The following is a 19,284-nucleotide window of genomic DNA, read 5'->3' as shown; positions in this document are numbered from 1 at the left end:
TAAGTGTTGGAATTACAGTTCTCTTCCATCTGAACCTCGCGCCTCTTCGTGGGATGTGGCGGTACTCGCGCGAGGTTGCCTAGTAAGAGAATTGCTAAATAAGGAGTATGGCCTCGCGCGCGGCCTTGACGAAGGTTTGCGCGGCTTTTTAGGGTCATACCCCTTCAAGTCCCCCCAGTCCAGTGCTGCACCATGCGCAAGGCAAGTGGTTGGAGCTCTGGACTTAGAAAAAGAAAATTGCAGAGGTTGCTCGCTTTAGTTTGGTAGACGCGCGCTCAAGCGCTTGTCGGTTGCTACGGCGCGACTACATTTCTGCAAGCTGATGCTGCTTTGTTTTTAAGTTGATAGCGCGCGGATGTCTTGGGTAACCAAGCCATCCGGCGCGTCCCTGAGTATCTTCTTTGCTAAGTTTCTTGGAATTTGGGCGGGAAATTCCTCGAAATTTGAATTTTGACGGTTTGGTGAGATAGTCATTGATGGTGACCTTTGAGTTGACTGCTGACACGGCCGTCATCGAGTTGTTCCTGACGGTTCGGATTTCGTCAGGCGAGTGAGGCCCACGCGCGCGTGATAACTGTCACTCCGGGTTTCACGGCTTACCTGGCGTCTTCTGATTGGTCACGTGCGCGGCATATTCGGCACGTTTACCCATCGCATTAAATGCGATGGGTATATATAGTTGAAGAGATTCGAGAGGAGGGTATTCTTTCCTTCCATTGCTTCCCTTTCTCTCTCATTTCTTCTCGGAGCTTCAAATCTTCAAGTTACTATCAGCAGATTCTTGAAGAAATCTTCATATCTTCAAACTTTCTGAAGCTTCAACGTCTGAGATCTGTCCATGGCTGAAGAACATACTGAAGAAAATCCCGGAGAGGAGGGGCCTGTCCCGGTTCTCCGGTGGGATTTAGGGTTATTCGATCAATTCGTACGGAGCTTCCGGTTTCCACCGGAATGGGATGCAAGATACCCTGGGCAGAATCAAACGGCCGCCGATGCGCCGGTCGGGCTATATTACCTTATTTGAAGATTTCTTCCTCTAGGGAAATTTCCTGCTGCCGGCGACAAACTTTATGGGGAATATTCTTCATTTTTACGGATTTCATCTTTCTCAGATGAGCACTCCTGGGATGGTTAGGGTTCGACATTTCGAGTTCCTATGTCGAGCCCATGGTATCGAACCCACCGTCGAGAAGTTTCGTGCCTTTTATCAACTCATCAGGAATATGGGCTTCTTCTCTTTTGCTAGTCGTGGGGCTGCGAGGAAGATACTGCTAAATCCTCCTAAAAGTTTCCATGATTGGAAACCCAAATTTTTCTACATTCGCGAGGAGGTGCTTCCGATCGCTATGCCCTTCCGGGACTAGACTGAACCGATACTGAAGGAAGATCTTCCCATTCCCAAGCATGAAAGGTGGTATCAGCAGCTTACTCCGACCCCTAACCGGGTATTTGGAGAGAATGTCCTCGTTGCTGCGCGCATGAGTGATCGATGGTTGCCTGACAGCGAGGAGGTCCCCATCTTGATGATCGACGATCGAGGTTAGCAATTTCCTTGATTTCCTTAATTTCTTGTTTCATAACTTTGTTTATTTATACGGTTTGATGTGTAGAGGCGCACTTGTATCAAGCCGCTTTCTCTACTTTTAGTGGGTCTATGGGCGTGCGCCCACTCCGGGATGGGGAGGAGTACTGGTATGAGCAGATAAAGGGTAACTTCATGTACCCGGTTGCTGATGCCTTCGCCGAGCCGCCTACTGCAACTGAAGGTGCGCATATACCTAACCCTCGACCCTTGCGCTCTGTGACTTCTGCTGGGAAAGAAATTGTCTATCTTTCCAGCGAGGAGTCTGTGGGATCGTCAAATGGAGAGCTAAGCCCGTGGTCTCAAATCTTTGCAGGTGTTGCACGACTTGGGGATAGACCCTGAAGACGAGAAGAAAAAGCCTGTGAAGAAGAAGAAGGTTATCACCTTGGATCCTGAGGTGACCAGCAAGGGAGCCGGTAGTAGTCGCGCAACTGCTATTGCCAGCGACAAAGGTACTTTCCGCCTTCGTCAAAGTAACTTGGAAGATTACGTTATCATCAGTGATTCATTTGAAGGTTTATCGCGTACAGGCGAGAAGAAAGTTGGAGCAGGAGGCTCCAAGAGTTCAGGAAGCGCGGGTTCTCGCAACCCGGATGCTGGGACCACCCCGTCCTCTGCTGCGCAAGAAGGGGGTGATGAAGAGGAAGTGCAGGAAGAGCCTACGGTGAAGTTGATAAGGAAAAGGAGTCGGGAGGTTGCGCTTAGGGCCACTGTGTTGTCGAAACCGGGCGGCGCTCCTTTGATTTGAAAGAAGAGCAACCTGCGCTCACTCTACAAATTCTCTCCTGGTTAGTATTTTGTTTTCTTGTACTTGTATTCTCCCTTCTAATATTCTATCTTTGCAGAGGCTGAAAAGAAGAAAACCGAGAAGGGCATCACGATCACAGAGCCCTTGGAGCCGGCGCAGAAAAGGCCTAAGGCTACTAAGGTCACTATCAAACCGTTCCCTGCTTCAAAATCTGCTGATAAGGAGAAACAGAAGGGTCCTGAGAAACCTGTTCGGGAAAAAGAGGTTGAGAGAGAGAAAGTTGCTGACAAGCCTCCTACTGGGCCTAAGGAGCCCGAGATTACCACCCCCATTACTACTGATACGGCGCAGGGTTCGGGGCCAACTCCTGTCACTGGGCATGAGCAGCCCATCGCTGAGAAGGAGAAAAACTTGGAGGTGGAGAACCCTGTTGAGCCTTTGCCGACTGCCGCCCCTGTTCAAACCGGTCCGGCGACTACGGAACAGACTACTGCTGCTGCTGGTGGTAGCGCTGGCTTTGCTGCTGGCCAAGCTGGCACTGGAAGCCGGGGTGGGACGCTTCACTCTCCTATAGGCCCGATGGACACCTTGGGAGATGTTTACTATAAGTCCTATACTGAAGAAAGTCGAGGGGAAGCGCTTCGTCAACCTCCATGGGGCCTAAAACAGAAGGATACTTTTCTGGAATTCGCTCCTTGCCACGACTGGCTTCTTAACTCCATTCCTCCTGGTGAGGTGAATCGTCAGGGGGTGTGAACCTACAGCACGCTATATCATGCTTATGTGGTTGGAGAAGCCAACACTCGCGCTGCTAACCATCAGATTGTTCGCGAGTGGCGGACTATGGTTAGGGAAAGGGAAGAGTGGGAGAAATATCGTGAGCGGTTGCTGAAGCAAGTGAAAAGCTTTGAAAAGGCGAAGGCCGCCTTTGACGAGGAGAAGGAGAAATTTGAAACGGATAAGAAAGCTGAGGAGTGGGGTCGTGAAGGCCTTAAGGGCAAACTCCGTGTCGCTGAAGAACTCCTCTCAAAAGAACGTGCTGATTGGAAGGCTATATGTGCCAAGGATAATGAGCGTATGTATGCGGCTCGCTCCAAGATCACCGAACTTGAAGGTCAAGTTGTGGATCTGAAGAAGAAGGTGGAGAATGCGCAAGCTGTGAAGGAGCAAGCCGAGGTATGTTCCTGTCTTTTGTTGCTTATGCTTCAGTTTGTAAAAAATTCTCTAAGTCTTGCTTTCTATAGGTTGAGCTTAAGGCGCAAATTGCTAGCAAGGATAGAGATTTATCTGCCAAGGACGTTGAAATCGCTGAGTTGAAGCGCCGTCTGCGCGAGCAGATTGAAAGGAGTGAGTCCTTAGAGATTGATCTCGAAGCTGAAAAGTCAAAAGCTGCCACTGCCGAGGAAGCCAAGCAAAAGGCCGAGGAGGCGCGAGCCATTAGTACCACTGCTCTCAATGTGGCGCAGAATAATTATTCTGAGGCCCAAAGTATCGTGGACACTTTGGTCGCTGAGGCTGAGTGGCTGCGCAGCCGAGGAATAGCTCTGGTAAGATTTCTCCTGACTTTTGACTCAATTTCTTAAAACTTGTTGTCTTATGTTGTTTTTATTGTAGATGGCCAACTCTGTCTTGAATGTTGGGGAGCTAGATACAGCTGTTGCTGCTTTAATAGATGCTTCGCGTGCCGTTGGTCACCGAGGTTGTTACTTGGAGTGTGCGCAACATGCTTCAGAGGTGTTTGGTCAAGAATTTGACACTAGTCACTGCTCGGTGACTGATCAAGCTAAGGCTGAGCTGGTTCGCGCTGAAGATGATTATGATAACTTGTCTCTACCGGTGATGGATTTAGTTACTGAAGCACTGAAGCATGATGACTGGTGTCATCGATTAAAGACTATCCTTGATCCACCACAGATGGTTGAGGTATCTGATGAGGAGGAGTTGGCAGGCAATGATGAAGGTGATGATGACGGCGGAGATGGTGATCAACCTTAATAGGAATTGAAGGCTTTGTGCCTTGTTTTGTTTAGCTTTTTGCATGTATAGTGTTGCGCGATCGCGCTCCACCTAGTTCTAATGGATGTTAGGTTTATGTAACCATTGCGCGTTGCGCTTGTGTTGAATATGATGCTTATGTTCACATTTATTTTGTCTTGTTACAATTATTGCACTGTTGTTTGAAACTTTGGTTAAGTTAGCACGAATAAATGTAAGTGTAGCTCACGAGCTGATAATTCACTGAAGTGTTTTCGTGCTAATCAAAAGTTTAACATGCATTTGTAACCATGAAGTAATATGGTAGTAGGAAAACATATCGTATGCTTTCATTAACTTGGAAACAGGCGCTAAGGCCAATCATACATTGCTGATAAATAACATAAAAGGCGTTTAGCCGACATAGAGATTAAGTAGGCGCGTGGCCACTATGAGAGAAATGGCACATGGCCTTGGGGTAGTTACATATAACATTTCCGCAGTTGTTACGCGTTCCATGTGCGCGGGATGATATGTCCATCCAACGTTCGCAATTTGTATGCCCCTTTACCTAGCACTTCATGGACCAAGTATGGGCCTTCCCATTTGGGTGCTAGCTTCCCAGGGCGTTCGGCGTTCGAAGCTTCGTTGTCACGGAAAACGTATTCTCCTGGAGTGAAGGTACAAATGCGGACTCTCGCATTGTAGTACCTTTCCAGTTGTGTCTTGTATTTCGCCTCTTTAATACGCGCGATCTCGCGTTTTTCTTCTAAGAGATCCAGATCGAGGCGGTGTTCTGCTTCATTATCAACCGTGTTGACTGCTGTCAATCGCGGTGAGGGGAGACCAACTTCTGCCGGGATAACTGCTTCCGAGCCGTATACTAGGCTGAAAGGAGTTTCACCGGTGCTTGTATTCGGCATGGTTCAATGAGCCCACAGGATGCTTGGGAGCTCATCTACCCAGCCTCTTCTTTTTGTGCCCAGTCGGGCTTTTATCCCCTCCATGATGCTTTTGTTTACGCTTTCCACTTGACCGTTTCCCTAAGGATGTGCAACGGATGAGAAGGTATGTTCTATCTTCATTTCCTTCTTCCACTTTTGAAGATCCTCCGAGGCAAAATTGGTACCGTTGTCTGTGACGATTTTGAGTGGAAGACCAAATCTGCAAATGATATGCTCCCAGATAAACTTGCGCACCATCATGGCAGTGGTTGATGCGAGGGCTTTGGCTTCCACCCATTTGGTGAAATAATCGACAACCACGATTATAAACTTTACGGCTCCAGGGGCATCTGGGAAGGGTCCCGCCATATCAATCCCCCACTGTTGGAAAGGCCAAGCAGTGGACACTGGGATGAGATCATTTTTGGGGCGCAGGGTCTTTGGAGAATGTCGCTGACTGGAGTCGCATTTGCGCAGCTCCTTCAGGGCGTCGACATGCATCCTTGGCCAATAATATCCGGCGTTCATGATCTTCGCCACAACCATGCGTGGTCCCGCATGGATACCACAGATCCCCTCATGGATTTCTCTGATTAAGTAATTCGCGTCTTGGGGGTCTACGCAGCGCAATAAGGGACCCAAGAAGGACCTCCGATACAGAATACCATCATTCATTTCATAATGCAGGGCTTTGTGCTGGATTTTCCTTGCCTCTGCCTTGTTCTCTGGTAGTATCCCTTCCTGTAGATAGTGGATTATAGGGGTCATCCAGGATGGCTGCCCTATTTCGATCACGTTCACCTGGCGCAACAAGACTGATGGATTTTTGAGCACTTCAATCCTTACCTCCTTTGCAAGGTGCTGAAAGGAAGTTGACGCGAGCTTGCTTAAGGCGTCTGCCTGCTTGTTTTCAGAGCGATTGATGTGTACGACCCTGTATGTCGTGAACTTCTGCAACAGCTCTTTTGCTTGATCCAGATATAAGGCCATAACGTCGCCTTTTGCATCATAGAACCCGTTGACTTGACTGGCAATCAACAGTGAATCGACGTGCGCTTGTAAGTTTTTAGCTCCCATTTTAATGGCGAGGCGCAAGCCTGCCAGAAATGCCTCGTACTCTGCTACATTGTTGGTATTTTTAAAATCCAACCTGATAGCGTATGTAAATTCATGCTTTTCTGGGCTCACCAGGCGCAATCCGGCTCCTGAGCCGTCCTCGTTTGAGGCACCATCTGTCTATAGGAACCATAGCCCATCTGAGGTATCTTTTGTGGGAGCTTCGACGATTTCACAATCTTTGACTTTTTCCGCTGGGACTTCTGTGATAAAGTCTGCAAGGACTTGACCCTTGATGGCTGGGCGCGACCTATACAAAATGTTTTGGCCCCCCAGCATGATCGCCCACTTTGCTAATCGCCCGGATGTCTCCGGTTTTTGTAATATCGTCCCAATGTGAAAATTGGTCAGTACAGTGATGACGTGGCCTGTGAAATATCGGCGCAGCCTTCTGGAGGCATGTAGTAGCGCTAGTACCAGTTTCTCCATCGTTGAATATCTTGTTCTAGATCTGTGAGCATTCTACTAACATAGTAGATTGGAGTCTGAACCCCGTTTCTGTCTACAAGCAACACCGAACCCACTGCCTTGTCTGATGATGACAAGTACAAGATGAGCGGCTCTTTTTCGAACGGTGCGGTTAACGTTGGGAGTTCGATCAAACACTCCTTCATTTGCTGGAAAGCGCTTTCTGCTTCAGGCGTCCATCTGAACTCTTGATTCTTTACACAGTTGCGCAAAGTACTTATGAAAGGGTATGACTTTGCGGCGTGATTTGACAGAAAGCGGTTAAGCGCGGCTAGGCGGCCGGCTAACCGTTGCATCTCTTTGATTGTTTTGGGTGATGGCATGCGCTCTATTGCTTGGACTTTTTCTGGGTTCACCTTAAATCCGCCATTGGTGACTATGAAGCCTAAGAATTTCCCTTCCTCCATGCCAAAGGAACATTTGGCTGGATTCAATTTTATGTTCACACTTCTCAGCGAGTTGAAGGTTTTCTCAATGTCTTTCAACATTTGGTCCTCTTCGGGACTTTTTACTACCAGGTCATCGATGTAAACCTCAATGTGCTTCCCAATATCCCCAGCGAAGGTCTTGTCCATCAGGCGCTGGTACGTGGCGCCAGCGTTTTTTAGACCGAATGGCATCTTTGTATAACAGAAGATACCGAGATCGGTTCTGAAAGTTGTCTTGTCTTCATCTTCAAGCTTCATCTTTGTATAACAATCCAAGAAGCACTTCCACCTGTATGGCGCGAGGGAGTCTATCTTTTTGTCAATCTCAGGCAAAGAATAGCAATCCTTAGGGCATGCCTTGTTGAGATCAGTATAATCAATGCACATTCGCCATCCTCCGCTCGACTTTTCCACCATTACTGGGTTCGCGACCCAACTTTGATAACGGACTTCCAGCAGGATTCCAGCTTTGAGTAGTTCACATACTTGCTCATTCATTGCTTTTGTTTTGTCTGCCCCTAAGCTGCGCCTTCTTTGGACCTTTGGTTCAACAGAGGGGTAGGTGTTTAAGCAATGCTCGGTAATGTCGCGCGGGACACCGATCATGTCTGCCGGGGTCCAGGCGAAGATATCCATATTCCTGAACAATAGTTGCTTCAGATACGTTCTGATATCTGACGAAATGGCGTGGCCTATTGTTACCGTTTGCTCTGGGTACTTACGGTTTAACACCCACTTCTCTGGCTCAGTTGTTGAAACTTTCGCCGCTTTCGTTGGGCGCAACTCTTCCGTTGACATTACTTCTTTTTTGGCATAGATGATCGCCACCCCCGTCTTGGTTGGAAACCCTATCACTGAGTGGGGGGTGGAAGTTACCATGTTTATCTCGCCTTGGGTTTCTCTCCCAATCAACACATCATGCCTTGATTTGACAGGCATCACCATGAAGTTTACGTTTGTTGTTCTTGAGTGTTTCCCGTCGGAGAGCGTGACAGGGAAGCTGATTTGGCCTAGTGGGAAAACCATTTCGTTGCAAAATCCCGACAACGGGTAATCAACTGGCTCGAGCCTTGCTTTGTCGTCTTCATCAAACTGGTTAAAACACTGTTCGTAGATGATATCAGTTGTGATTCCTGAGTCAATGAAGACATACTCCGTTTCATAATGGCCGATAATACCGGTAATGACGACGGGTCGAGTGGCGCGAGTACCGCCGCGCACTACCGGGAAAATGACCTGTTGCTCTTGCCATGAAGGTTCGTAAGGGCGCTTGCCTTTCTCTTTTGCACTGTATCTTGGTCCGTTGACCATATGGGTTTCAAGGCACCGGACTTTCTTGTGACTTCCCTCATCATGGCGTTGAAGCTGTCGAGTTTCTTTTCGCACGTTTTTCACCAGGTGACTTAGCTTCCCGCTTTTTAGCGCTTTCTCAATTTCTTGACGTAGACTATAGCAGTCATCTGTCAGGTGCCCTGTATCTTTGTGGAAGTCACAGTACAGGTTGGGGTCTTGCCCCTTCTTGTTTGTCATAGGCCTTGGAGCCTTGAAATCAAGATTCTCCTTCATCAGCACCTCTTTTGGTGTTTTTATGAGCGGAGTCCAGTGCTTCTCTCTGTTATCATCCTTGACTGCTTTTCGGTAACCGATTCTATCAATTGTTTCGCGCGCGTCTTCTCTATAGCGCGGCCTTTCATCATGGCCCCTTGATCTTCCAGATTTCCAATCGTTACCTTTGTACTTGTTGCGCTTGTTGTGATCGCGCGAATTCCCTTTGGAAAATCGTTCTTCAGAATAATAACTCTTGTTTCCAGCGAGTGATTCTTCAGTTTGCGCGACTATCTTTGCGGCTTCCATGAGTTTATCCCATTTTTTGGGCATTCCGTCTTTGCCTGTGATAGTTCTGATGAGACTATCACGGAATAGCTTTCTTGAAATGGCAGCGCATGAGTTGCTCACTTACGCCACTGATTTTCAGACACTCCTTGTTAAAGCGAGTGATGAAATCTTCCAAACCCTCACCATCTCTTCGCCAGATGTCTTCTACCTCAGCTGTGTCGCGCTGGTAGCGTCGTTGTTGGCTGAAGTAACTCAAGAACTGTGTCTTGAAATCTACCCATGACTTAATCTTTCCTGGAGGAAGGCTGTCGAACCAGGCGCGAGCAGCCCCGGTAAGAGTTTGAATAAACAGATGGCACCACATAGGCATATTCCATCCTCCCAGAAACCTACGCTTGTGAAAGTTCTGACGTGATCATCAGGATCAGTCAATCCGTTAAACTTTCCAACTGTCGGAGGTAACTTCTCTCTTGAAAGTGGCGCAAGTGAAATTTTTGGGATGAACTTTGAATGTTCCGCAGCTTCAGCTGGTCGATAAGCGAGGCAGAAATCTCTTTCCACTTCTTCAGTGTACCCGACGTGTTGTCTGGGTTTGTAGTACTCATGATTTTTCTGCAAGCGATTGAAGACTGACGAACCCTCGTCATCTTCCCAAGTTGGATCGTTCGGATCAGTCTCCTCCCATTCATTGTTCATGTTGCGCGGCGTGAGCCGGCTATGAACAGGACCTCTTTGAAGGTGTGACGGATAGTCGTAGTAACTTTCCGTTTCTCCCCTTGTATCGCGCGTCTCATGCACTCTTAGTCGCCTGGTGGGGGGAGGCCTATTGATTCTTCCTTGGAGACTTGGCTGTGGGGGTATCTGGCGTGCCCCTTGACTCTGAGGAGTGACCAAGGACGGTTCTGCCGTTAAGACTGCTTGCTGTGCGATCAGAGATTGATACGCTGCGTTGATTGTGGCAATATTCTTGGCGTACCATGAGGCTGGTGTTTCGCCTTCTGCTAGCCGTAGAAGTGCCGAAACGTTCTGAGGCGGGGTTGGGTTTGAAGGTCCCTCACCGTTGTTTCCTGGGGTGACCGTCTGAGTGATGCAAGTAATGCTCTCGCGCGGGCCCCCAGTGTTGGTTACTTCGATTTCACCAATTTCTTCGATGTGTTGGGGTTGGATGTTTTGATTTCCTTCGCCCAACACCGCATTAGAGTTTGCTCCGAAACCAAACTCGGGAATGATTCTTTGACCAGCCATGATCGAAGGAAGAAGAATGTCGAAAACTCAGAAAAAAGAAGATGAAAATGGTTGTAGAAAAACCGGTGGGCGCCAATGAAGAAACACAGAACTAATTAAGGGACTAATTAGTTGGGTTTATGTTTCTACCATGATGGTTAATCTTCTAATGATTATCTGAGCTTCGTCTTGAACGTATAATCCTGCAAAACAGAACACCGTTACTCGTTAAGAGGGGAATATGGGGGTTTCCCTCTTAACTGGGCTCCGGCGTGAGAATAAGCGACTGCTTTGGGGAAGATAAATTAAGTATTAAGAGTGAGAATAGAGAGAATGGAATGTTTAACCTGTGGAGTGAGGTCTCTATTTATAGCCGGAGAGGTGTAAGAGGATGTGGGCTGATGGGCCTTGGGCCGGAAGGCGACGACATAGTGGATATGCTCTTTGTCTCACTGGTGTCGACCGTTAGTGGCTTCTAGAAGTTTTCCGGCGCTGGCGCGCCTTGAATGGAGCCACGTGTCACTGTTGCCGGCCTTGTTGTCCTTCTGCCATCAGCAGACAAGTGGAGATCGTGGGACAGATGTCTCTCTCCTCTGATTGGTGCCACATAGGCGTCCTTATGTACTTTGCGTCCTTAGTACCTCAGACGATCGTGGCGCACGATTGAACAGAGCCTGCAGAATGCTCATTGGCTCCTTTTTCCTGCCACTTGTACCTTTTGTACCTTCCTACTCTGGTCTCGCGCCGCAACCTTTATGTGATTGATGCTGGGCATGAAATCAGGTTGCGCGGGTTTACGAGTAGTGAAGACTCTTATCAGATTGCTAAGTGTTGGAATTGCAGTTCTCTTCCATCTGAACCTCGCGCCTCTTCGTGGGATGTGGCGGTACTCGCGCGAGGTTGCCTAGAAAGAGAATTGCTGAATAAGGAGTATGGCCTCGTGCGCGGCCTTGACGAAAATTTGCGCGGCTTTTTGGGGCCATACCCCTTTAGGTGTTTAAGATTTAAACAACTTCCCAAACTTTGAGTTTGACAAGGCTAACTGTATTTCAGCTTTTAAATAAGATAAAAGCTATAATAAAATGTATTTTTTTAATCATAGTGCTCATTTATAAAATAAATTTGTGGGACAATACTAATGTTCATACTTTGAAAGTAATTTGTTATTTTTTTAAATATTTCATAGTGATCACTACTAGAAAACTAGGTTTTTCCGACCACAATTTTGGTCGCAAACCGGTCGCAATTGCCCTATTGCGATCGTTTTCCGACCAGAACTACAATCGGAAAAACACCCGTCGCAATTGCTCTATTCCGACTAAGTTGCGACTGTTCCTAGTTTTGTGGGACTTCGGTTGCGACGGTCTTGACGTGACCGTATTCCGACCGCATGCCTTTTACAAACTGCGATCGTTTTCCGACCGCCTTTCTTTTACAAACTGCGACCGTTTTCCGACCGCCTGCCTTTTGAAAAATTGCGACCATTTTTGCGGTCGCAATTTCTATTTATTTTTTAAAAATTATTTTTATCCATTTTCTATTTTAACCTGCATATAATGTCAATTTTAAATTTTACATATTATCAAATTTTCACAATTATATAAAAGATCCCACTTGAAACATCAAATACCAAAATTATCATAACAAAATACATATTCAAAACAAAGTGTTTATACGTTTTGAAACCTAAGTCGATGATTATACGTTTTGAAACCTAGCTTTTAGCATCGTTTCAATGTTTGCCGTCCTTTCATTCATAGCCTCTTTCTCCGCCTTATCATTCTCTTTTTCCACCTCCAATCCCGCAATAATCACGTTCAATCTTTCGATCTAATAAAACCAATGAAAAGTGAAATATTAATGGCCAACATTATCACAATTTATACAATTTATGAAACTTATTAGCTGCTTATACAATTATAGAATAAAGAGAAAAAATCAGTTTGACTTCTAAGGTCAAATAGTCTATTTTCAATAATATACATACAAAACATATTATTGACTGAGAAGTGGTTGCATGAAAAAATAATGTCAATATTTGAGTTTAAACATGTTTGAACCAAACAACTTAAAAGAATAAACATACCTCTTGGTCTTGTTTGCCATGATGCTGAACGTTAAAATCATTCTTAAGATTGCTTAATCCATATACTTTACCTCTCTTCTTTCCCCCCAGAAGCTCGCTACCACAATTCTTTGTCAAGTTCTCGGTGTTGGCTACTTTCCTCCCCATACTTCTCCAAAAGATATCCCTCATATTTTAACTACAAATACAACCTAATTTAACATACTTTGTAGTACCGAACCAATAATATAGATACAATAAAATTGTTATGTAATTTTTATTATTTATAAAAAAAAACACCAGATATTTGAAATTATAACAAAATACTTAATTATAATCTTAATTTAAAAGTGGGCATAAAACTAGTCGGCTGGACCAACCGACCCACGAACCAGAAAAAAGAAACGGTGGTGGAATTTTAAGCACAGGCATCATGTACATCAGTTCCATGAATTTAAAAGTGGGCGTACCTTGATTGATCGATTGGTTTTCAGTTCCATGAATTAACTTATTTACTTTGAATTTTAAGCACAGGCATTATGTACAACATTGTTATGACATTATGATAGTTATTAATAAAGCTTATTTAATTTCTAGCTATATCTTAGTCAAAGATTTCCTGTTAAATTAAGGTAAAGATGCTTGACTTCTCATCAGGTATATCTTGGGTTTAACCGTTAACCAAACCGAACAGGTTCGTGGGTCGGTTGGTCCAGCCGACTAGTTTTATGGTTTGAAGCTAGTTTTAGGGAATCTAGTTTGAAGCCAACCCGAGCCTCGATACCAGTTTGAACCCACTCAAACCGAGCCTGAACCAGTTAAAACATGGCTTCAAATCGGTCAGACCCGACTATTTCCCCTTACAAAACAAATTGGAACCCGAATCACATTCAGTAAATCAGGTTTCACTTTCTTTGACCAAACCCACCCCGGTTTCAACCCAGACCAGTTTAGGCCAAAACCCCAATTTTTTCACCAGAAAGTTCTCTAGTTAATTTTACAACTGTTAATTTATCCTTAGACAGTAGTTATAACTGTTGGAATATTCGTTTGGCATCAAATGTTTTTTATTATTAAAACACTACTATAAGTGAAATTACGTAATGATGTGATTATAACACTGAGTATAAGGATGTCAAATGTTTGATGCATACAACTAATTTAAATATGAACAAAACCCTACATCAAGTAAGAAACTTACCAAAGTCTCATGTGCCCTATCGTCAACCCATGCCGATTTTTTTCTTGTACATTCCCTTCTAATTCAACGCCCTCCAAGTTAACGTCCTCAAAATCAACGTTCTCAACTACCGAACTGCTACAATCAAGATCTTTATCAAACGGCCTACTTCCTTTTCTGAGATGTGTTTGTTTCCACATCTCTGAGTGTGACGGTTCACGCCCAATTATCTCAGCCTACAAAGTTAGTATTCATAAGTTAACAAATAATGGTATATTTATCGGTTAAAGATAATGGTTAACAACGTTTACCACTTTTCTTTTGGCAGTCACATAGGTTTGTGACCCGAGGGTATGTTTGCCCCCTTTTGATTCAGTTCTGATTTTTTTTTGTTTCTTTTAGACTTCACTTTCCATTCGGGTGTGTTCCAGATCTCAATCATTTGTTTCCATGTCTCTGTTTTGATCCATGGTGGTTTAAAATCAGTAAGAACAGACATATCGTCTTCGACTAGTACATTTTTACTTCTTGTCGTTTCTTTAGCTTGATCTTGTACCCTACACAACAAATCCGGAATTTTACCAGCAATGCACCGCTCCCAGCAACTACATATTTCACCATTCCATTTCTCCTCCCACTGAAAATAACACTACAATAAAAGAAATTTTTAAGAAACATTCAAAATGGTTTAACAAGTTACATAGATCTGTTTAAGTACACACATGGAATCGTTCAAACAACCGCTTTTTGTCCTCATTAGGAACATCTTTCCAACTTTCCCATGGACCGGACCACATACCCTTTAGGTTACTCCAATAATCCGCGTAGCCGTTATTTGATTGCTAAATCTATAAAATGGAAGCAATAAATGAAAACCACATTAGTATCATTTTTATATCCACATAAAGGAACAATATTAATGTATGTGTACTTACTCTCCATCTATAATCATGACTTTTAAAGTTGTAGAAGGTATCATCCTTTAGGTTCACACATCCCCCTATATTTGAAGCATAGCCGTCTGGGAACTTTACTTGCTTCAACCATTTACATACTTCATTTACCTCCTTTTTGGTTAAGGTGTATGCTCCTTTTTGGTTAAGGTGTATGCTGCTTTTGGTTTTAAAATTTTATTATTATTTCCACTTGAAACATGCAACGATGGTCGATTGCAAAACTGTTCCACATCCTTCCTTGCCTTGACATTATCTTTTGTTTTAGAAGTATCCATAACCATTTGAAATGGATTCTCAAAAACGTTTGTCTCGATATGCATTACATCAAGGTTGTGTCGAATTAACAACATGGGCCAATATTCAAGCTCCCAGAAAATGCTTTTCTTTACCCAATTATGAGTTTTACCAAATTTTGGATCTTTATGCTTTGGGTGCGTTACACCTTCATAAACAACTGGTATGTTAGAAAATTGTTCTAAGATTTCCCAACCGGTTAACTCGGGTGGAGGTCCCACTAACGACGATGTTGATCTCCGAAATCCATCTATATCAGTACGAAAAGGATGTGACATTGGTAGAAACCTTCGATGACAGTCGAACCAACTAGTTTTACCCCCAGCATGTAACCAAAAAGCATTTGTGTCCCCCATACAATATGGGCAAGCTAAACGACCATGCGTACTCCAGCCTGATAACATTGCATAGGCAGGAAAATCACTAACTGTCCACAAAAGAATAACTCTCATAATGAAATTTTCTTTACGATAAGCATCATAAACTTCAATGCCTTCTCCATACAACTCTTTCAACTCATCTATTAAGGGTCTTAGAAACATATCGATGTTCTGACCTGGACTCTTTCCACCCGGAATAATCAAACTTACTTCAACAAACGAATCTTTCATACTCATCCAAGGGGGTAAGTTATAGATTGTAAGAAAGACGGGCCACAATGAGTAAGGAATTGAGTTAGAGTTATTTGGATTGAAACCGTCAGTGCATAACCCAAGACGAACATTGCGAATCTCTTTTGCAAAGTCAGGATTCTCCGAGTCAAAATGCTTCCAAGCCATGCCGTCACTAGGATGTGCCATGCTACCCTCTTTTGTTTTGTGGTCATGGTGCCAACTCATATCTTTGGCCGTTTTTTGTAGACATATATAACCTTTTAAGTCTAGGACCAATTGGCATGTACCACATCACCAAATTAGGTACCTTATTCAAGACACTTTTGTAACGAGATTCCTTACAATATTTACAATGTGTCAATGCCTTGTCTTGCTTATAGAATATCATGCAATGGTTTTTGCAAACATCAATTCTCTCGTATGGAAGACTCAATGGTTCTAAACTCTTCTTCGTATCATAAAAGTTTTTTGGAAGTTTATTATTTTCGGGCAACATTGCATTAATCATGGAAATGTTAAAAGTTGTAAGCTGCAGTTGACACATTGAAAAGTGATTTCCATGTCAAAAAATTCGTAGCAGCTTGTAACTTTGAAAAACTTGTAGCCTTTTCGCCCTCCCACAAAGGTTCATCAGCAGCTTCTAACATGTCATAGAATCTTTTTGCTTCTGGATTCGGTACACGTCCTTCCAATGTACTTGAAGTATAATCGCATGAACACAAGTTATCTAACACCATACGTTTGCAACCATCATCATCATCAATCTCCATTGTAGTAGAAGACTGTCCAAAATCGTGGCTGGACTTTTCACCATGTTCACTCCATATTTCATAACGAAGCATGAAACCATCCTTAAACAAGTGTTTTTGTACAGTGGCTCTGTCTCTGTAACTTATATTTTGGCATTTATAACAAGGACATTTTATGTTACGTGTTGTCTCACCATGCATATTCACCCACGTATCAACCACTTCTTCTTTAGAAAATGCGAAGTCCAAAAACAATTCGACATTGTCACAATATTTAGAATTAAGAAATCCATTACTATCGGTCTTTTCATACATCCACCCTCGATCAGTATACCACGCTATTACTAATCAAATTAATCCTATCATATTATAAAGAACAAAGTAAACTAATTGCAATTCTAAATAATATGCTTAGTAGTCAATAAAATATAATTTGCTTAATAATAAAAGAAAATTCAATTGCTTTATGAAAGTAAAAGTAAACTAATTGTAATTCTAACAAAAACATAAAATAACCTGAATTGGATATAAGATTAAAAGAAATAAGTTATCACCTAATCATAATCAACAAAAAAAGCCCTTAGTTTACTATAAGTTGCACCTGATTTGGATTACCATAAGAGTCAATTTTGACATATTATAATCAACTAATCATGGTGTGGTCACTGAAGATTAGGGCAACAAGAGAACATGGCAGTATATCAGTATATCAGTATCAATTTTGACATATTATAATCAACTAATTTGCCATGTTCTCTTCAGTGACATATTATATCAGTATCAAAGGAAAAGCATGTAGAAAGCACCGATGATTTTCTTCAATTTTACACCTTTGACCCCTAATCCTAATTTCATTTTTCTAAACACAAATTGATACGAATACACAAGAAAAAACAGAGTCAGATCGATGAAGAGTGACACATACCAGATCGATGAATGACGAGGGTAGATGTATCGTGAGTCGCAAATGAGGGTAGTCGACTAGTCGCATATGAAAGATTAACAGATCTGCAGATCTATTTTGATTGAAGCTTCTAAACTTATGGCTATTTGCAGTTTTAACCCAGAACTTATGACTATTTGCAGTTTTTACCCTTTTTTCTTTTTCTATTTTTTCTTGTATCCGCAACCGCTTTAAACGGTCGCAACTTTTGTTTTTTATATATTTCTCGTATTTGTGACCGTTTTATACGGTCGCAACTTTCGTTTTTTTGTTTTTTTTTTATTTGCGATTGCTTTAAACGGTCGTAAATTTTGTTATTTTTTATTTTTCTCGTATTTGCGACTGTTTTCCGACCACAAAAATACGGTCACAAAATTTGCGACCGTTTTGCGATCGAATCTGGATTGGTAGTTAATTTTGCGATTGTTTTGGTTTTAGTCACTGATCGATCGCTAATTTTGCGAACGTCTTATGTTAGTCGCAAAATTTGGTCAGAATTGCCTAGTTTTCTAGTAGTGTGATAACTACGTGTTAAATCTTAATGGATTGATCTTTTTATTTCCAATTTTAATTGAGCCTATTATTAAGGGATTTTCCTTCGATCCCATCGCTTCAGACGAACCACAACTTAACCAGAATCTCTCAAGATCTTTAATAACCGATTAGTTTATAGACCCGTGTATAACACGGGTTCAAGGATATAAATTATATAGCTTAACAATGTATGCATAATTATTTTTCGCAATTTGCTTATATATATGACCTAGATGTTTACTTTTTTTCAATCAAATATCGCAAACATATGATAGTCATACCATATTTAACCGTGACTAAAATCATTTCAATTAATAATTTTCACACCTATTTCCTTGATTACAGAAAATTATTTGCCTTTTCAAATTAATTTGCATGTTTTTAAATTTTTAGCTCACGAAACACTTCTTATAAATATATATAATCATTTATTACAAGTTGACATTAAGGCACGACCATAAATAAAGTTTCATATCTGTTACCTCCATTACCTCTCAAGTTGTATGTATGAAAATAATTTAGCTATATAAATTTGTGCGTACATTATTAAATGAAATATTTTCTTATACTCAAACCCGTGTAATACATAACTTCATAACCTATTACTCAAACCCGTGTAATTCACAACAAAATTTTGAATAAAACTTATATCGAACATAACATAGATTAAATTAAATATGTTGCAACACTGTACTTATACTTTTGGTAAAATATAATATTTTAAAGTTATCAGAGAAAAATATAGGTTGAAAATTAATTGTATTAAAAACCCCTCCCCTAAAACCACCACCTGTATATAATTGTTACTTTGAAAGCTTATAATTTAATAGTTACAAAAATACAAAAAGAAAAAAGTTAAAACATTGAATAAGATAAATAGATAAACAATTATTTTGGTTTTAATGATAAGAAGTCTATATATATTACATAAAAGATTGTGTATTCGGTTTTAATTATAAGAAGTCAATATAAATTATAAAAGATTGTGTTTAACGATTTGATGATAATTCTATACAAAATACTCATGATTACTTTTTATATATTAAAGTGAAAATATTACATATAAGATATGAATGATTATAAATGTGATTTTGGAAAATTTAAATATAAAAAAATAAAATAATAATAAAAATATAACAAAACTTAATAAAAAATCACTTTAAAAAAAAAAAAAAAAAAAAAAAAAAAACCCATGCTTGGATACAACAAGCAAACAATGTGTTGCTAATTTATATTATGGAAATAATATCTTCAGTTTTCCTCTATCCAATGACAACCCAACTAAATCCATCTATTATTCAATCTTATTGTTTTTTTCTAAATAGATAGATAATAATTAAAATCTTGAATTACTTTAATTTAATATTATATAAGAAAACCTACATTAAAATAGATAAAACAAGCCCACGTATGTAATATATAAAAGGCCCAGAACTCCACCATTTTCAATTGAAGATCATCTATGTCACGTAAGACACACGGTGGCGGAAGATTGCTGCCGTTCCAGATAAGGCTGTGGAGCAAGTTAGAGAGTACCACCCTGCGTTGGAGTCTGAAAGTCAGTCGGATGATAATGAAACAAAGGCACATAAAGAAAATCAGAACAAGAAACCGACCCCATGGATG

General features: G+C 42.0%; 1 protein-coding gene across 3 annotated transcripts; it reads right to left on the bottom strand.

Moving 5' to 3' along the window:
- Window positions 1-11,877: 11,877 nt before the first annotated feature.
- LOC110868229 lies at window positions 11,878-17,195 on the bottom strand. Of its 3 annotated transcripts, XR_002552312.2 has the most exons (7): window positions 17,107-17,195; window positions 14,504-16,540; window positions 14,291-14,416; window positions 13,880-14,217; window positions 13,590-13,804; window positions 12,410-12,587; window positions 11,878-12,153 (listed from the first exon to the last, which is right to left on the bottom strand). XR_002552312.2 is itself a non-coding variant. In XM_022117348.2 (3 exons), exons 2-3 carry the CDS (start codon window positions 12,578-12,580, stop codon window positions 12,022-12,024), a joined length of 303 nt encoding a protein of 100 aa, XP_021973040.1. In that variant the 5' UTR covers window positions 12,581-12,587; window positions 17,107-17,191; the 3' UTR covers window positions 11,878-12,021. The 3 variants fall into 3 exon arrangements, 1 of the variants encoding a protein (XP_021973040.1); XR_002552313.2 differs by lacking the exon at window positions 14,504-16,540 and having other exon boundaries at window positions 17,107-17,183; XM_022117348.2 differs by lacking the exons at window positions 13,590-13,804; window positions 13,880-14,217; window positions 14,291-14,416; window positions 14,504-16,540 and having other exon boundaries at window positions 17,107-17,191.
- Between the last annotated feature and the right edge of the window lie 2,089 nt (window positions 17,196-19,284).

This window comes from Helianthus annuus, chromosome 7, assembly GCF_002127325.2.
Source record: "Helianthus annuus cultivar XRQ/B chromosome 7, HanXRQr2.0-SUNRISE, whole genome shotgun sequence".
In the NCBI taxonomy this organism is placed as follows: Eukaryota; Viridiplantae; Streptophyta; class Magnoliopsida; order Asterales; family Asteraceae; genus Helianthus; species Helianthus annuus.
The sequence above is the reverse complement of the archived record's forward strand: the minus strand, read 5'-3'. Positions and strand labels throughout refer to the sequence as shown.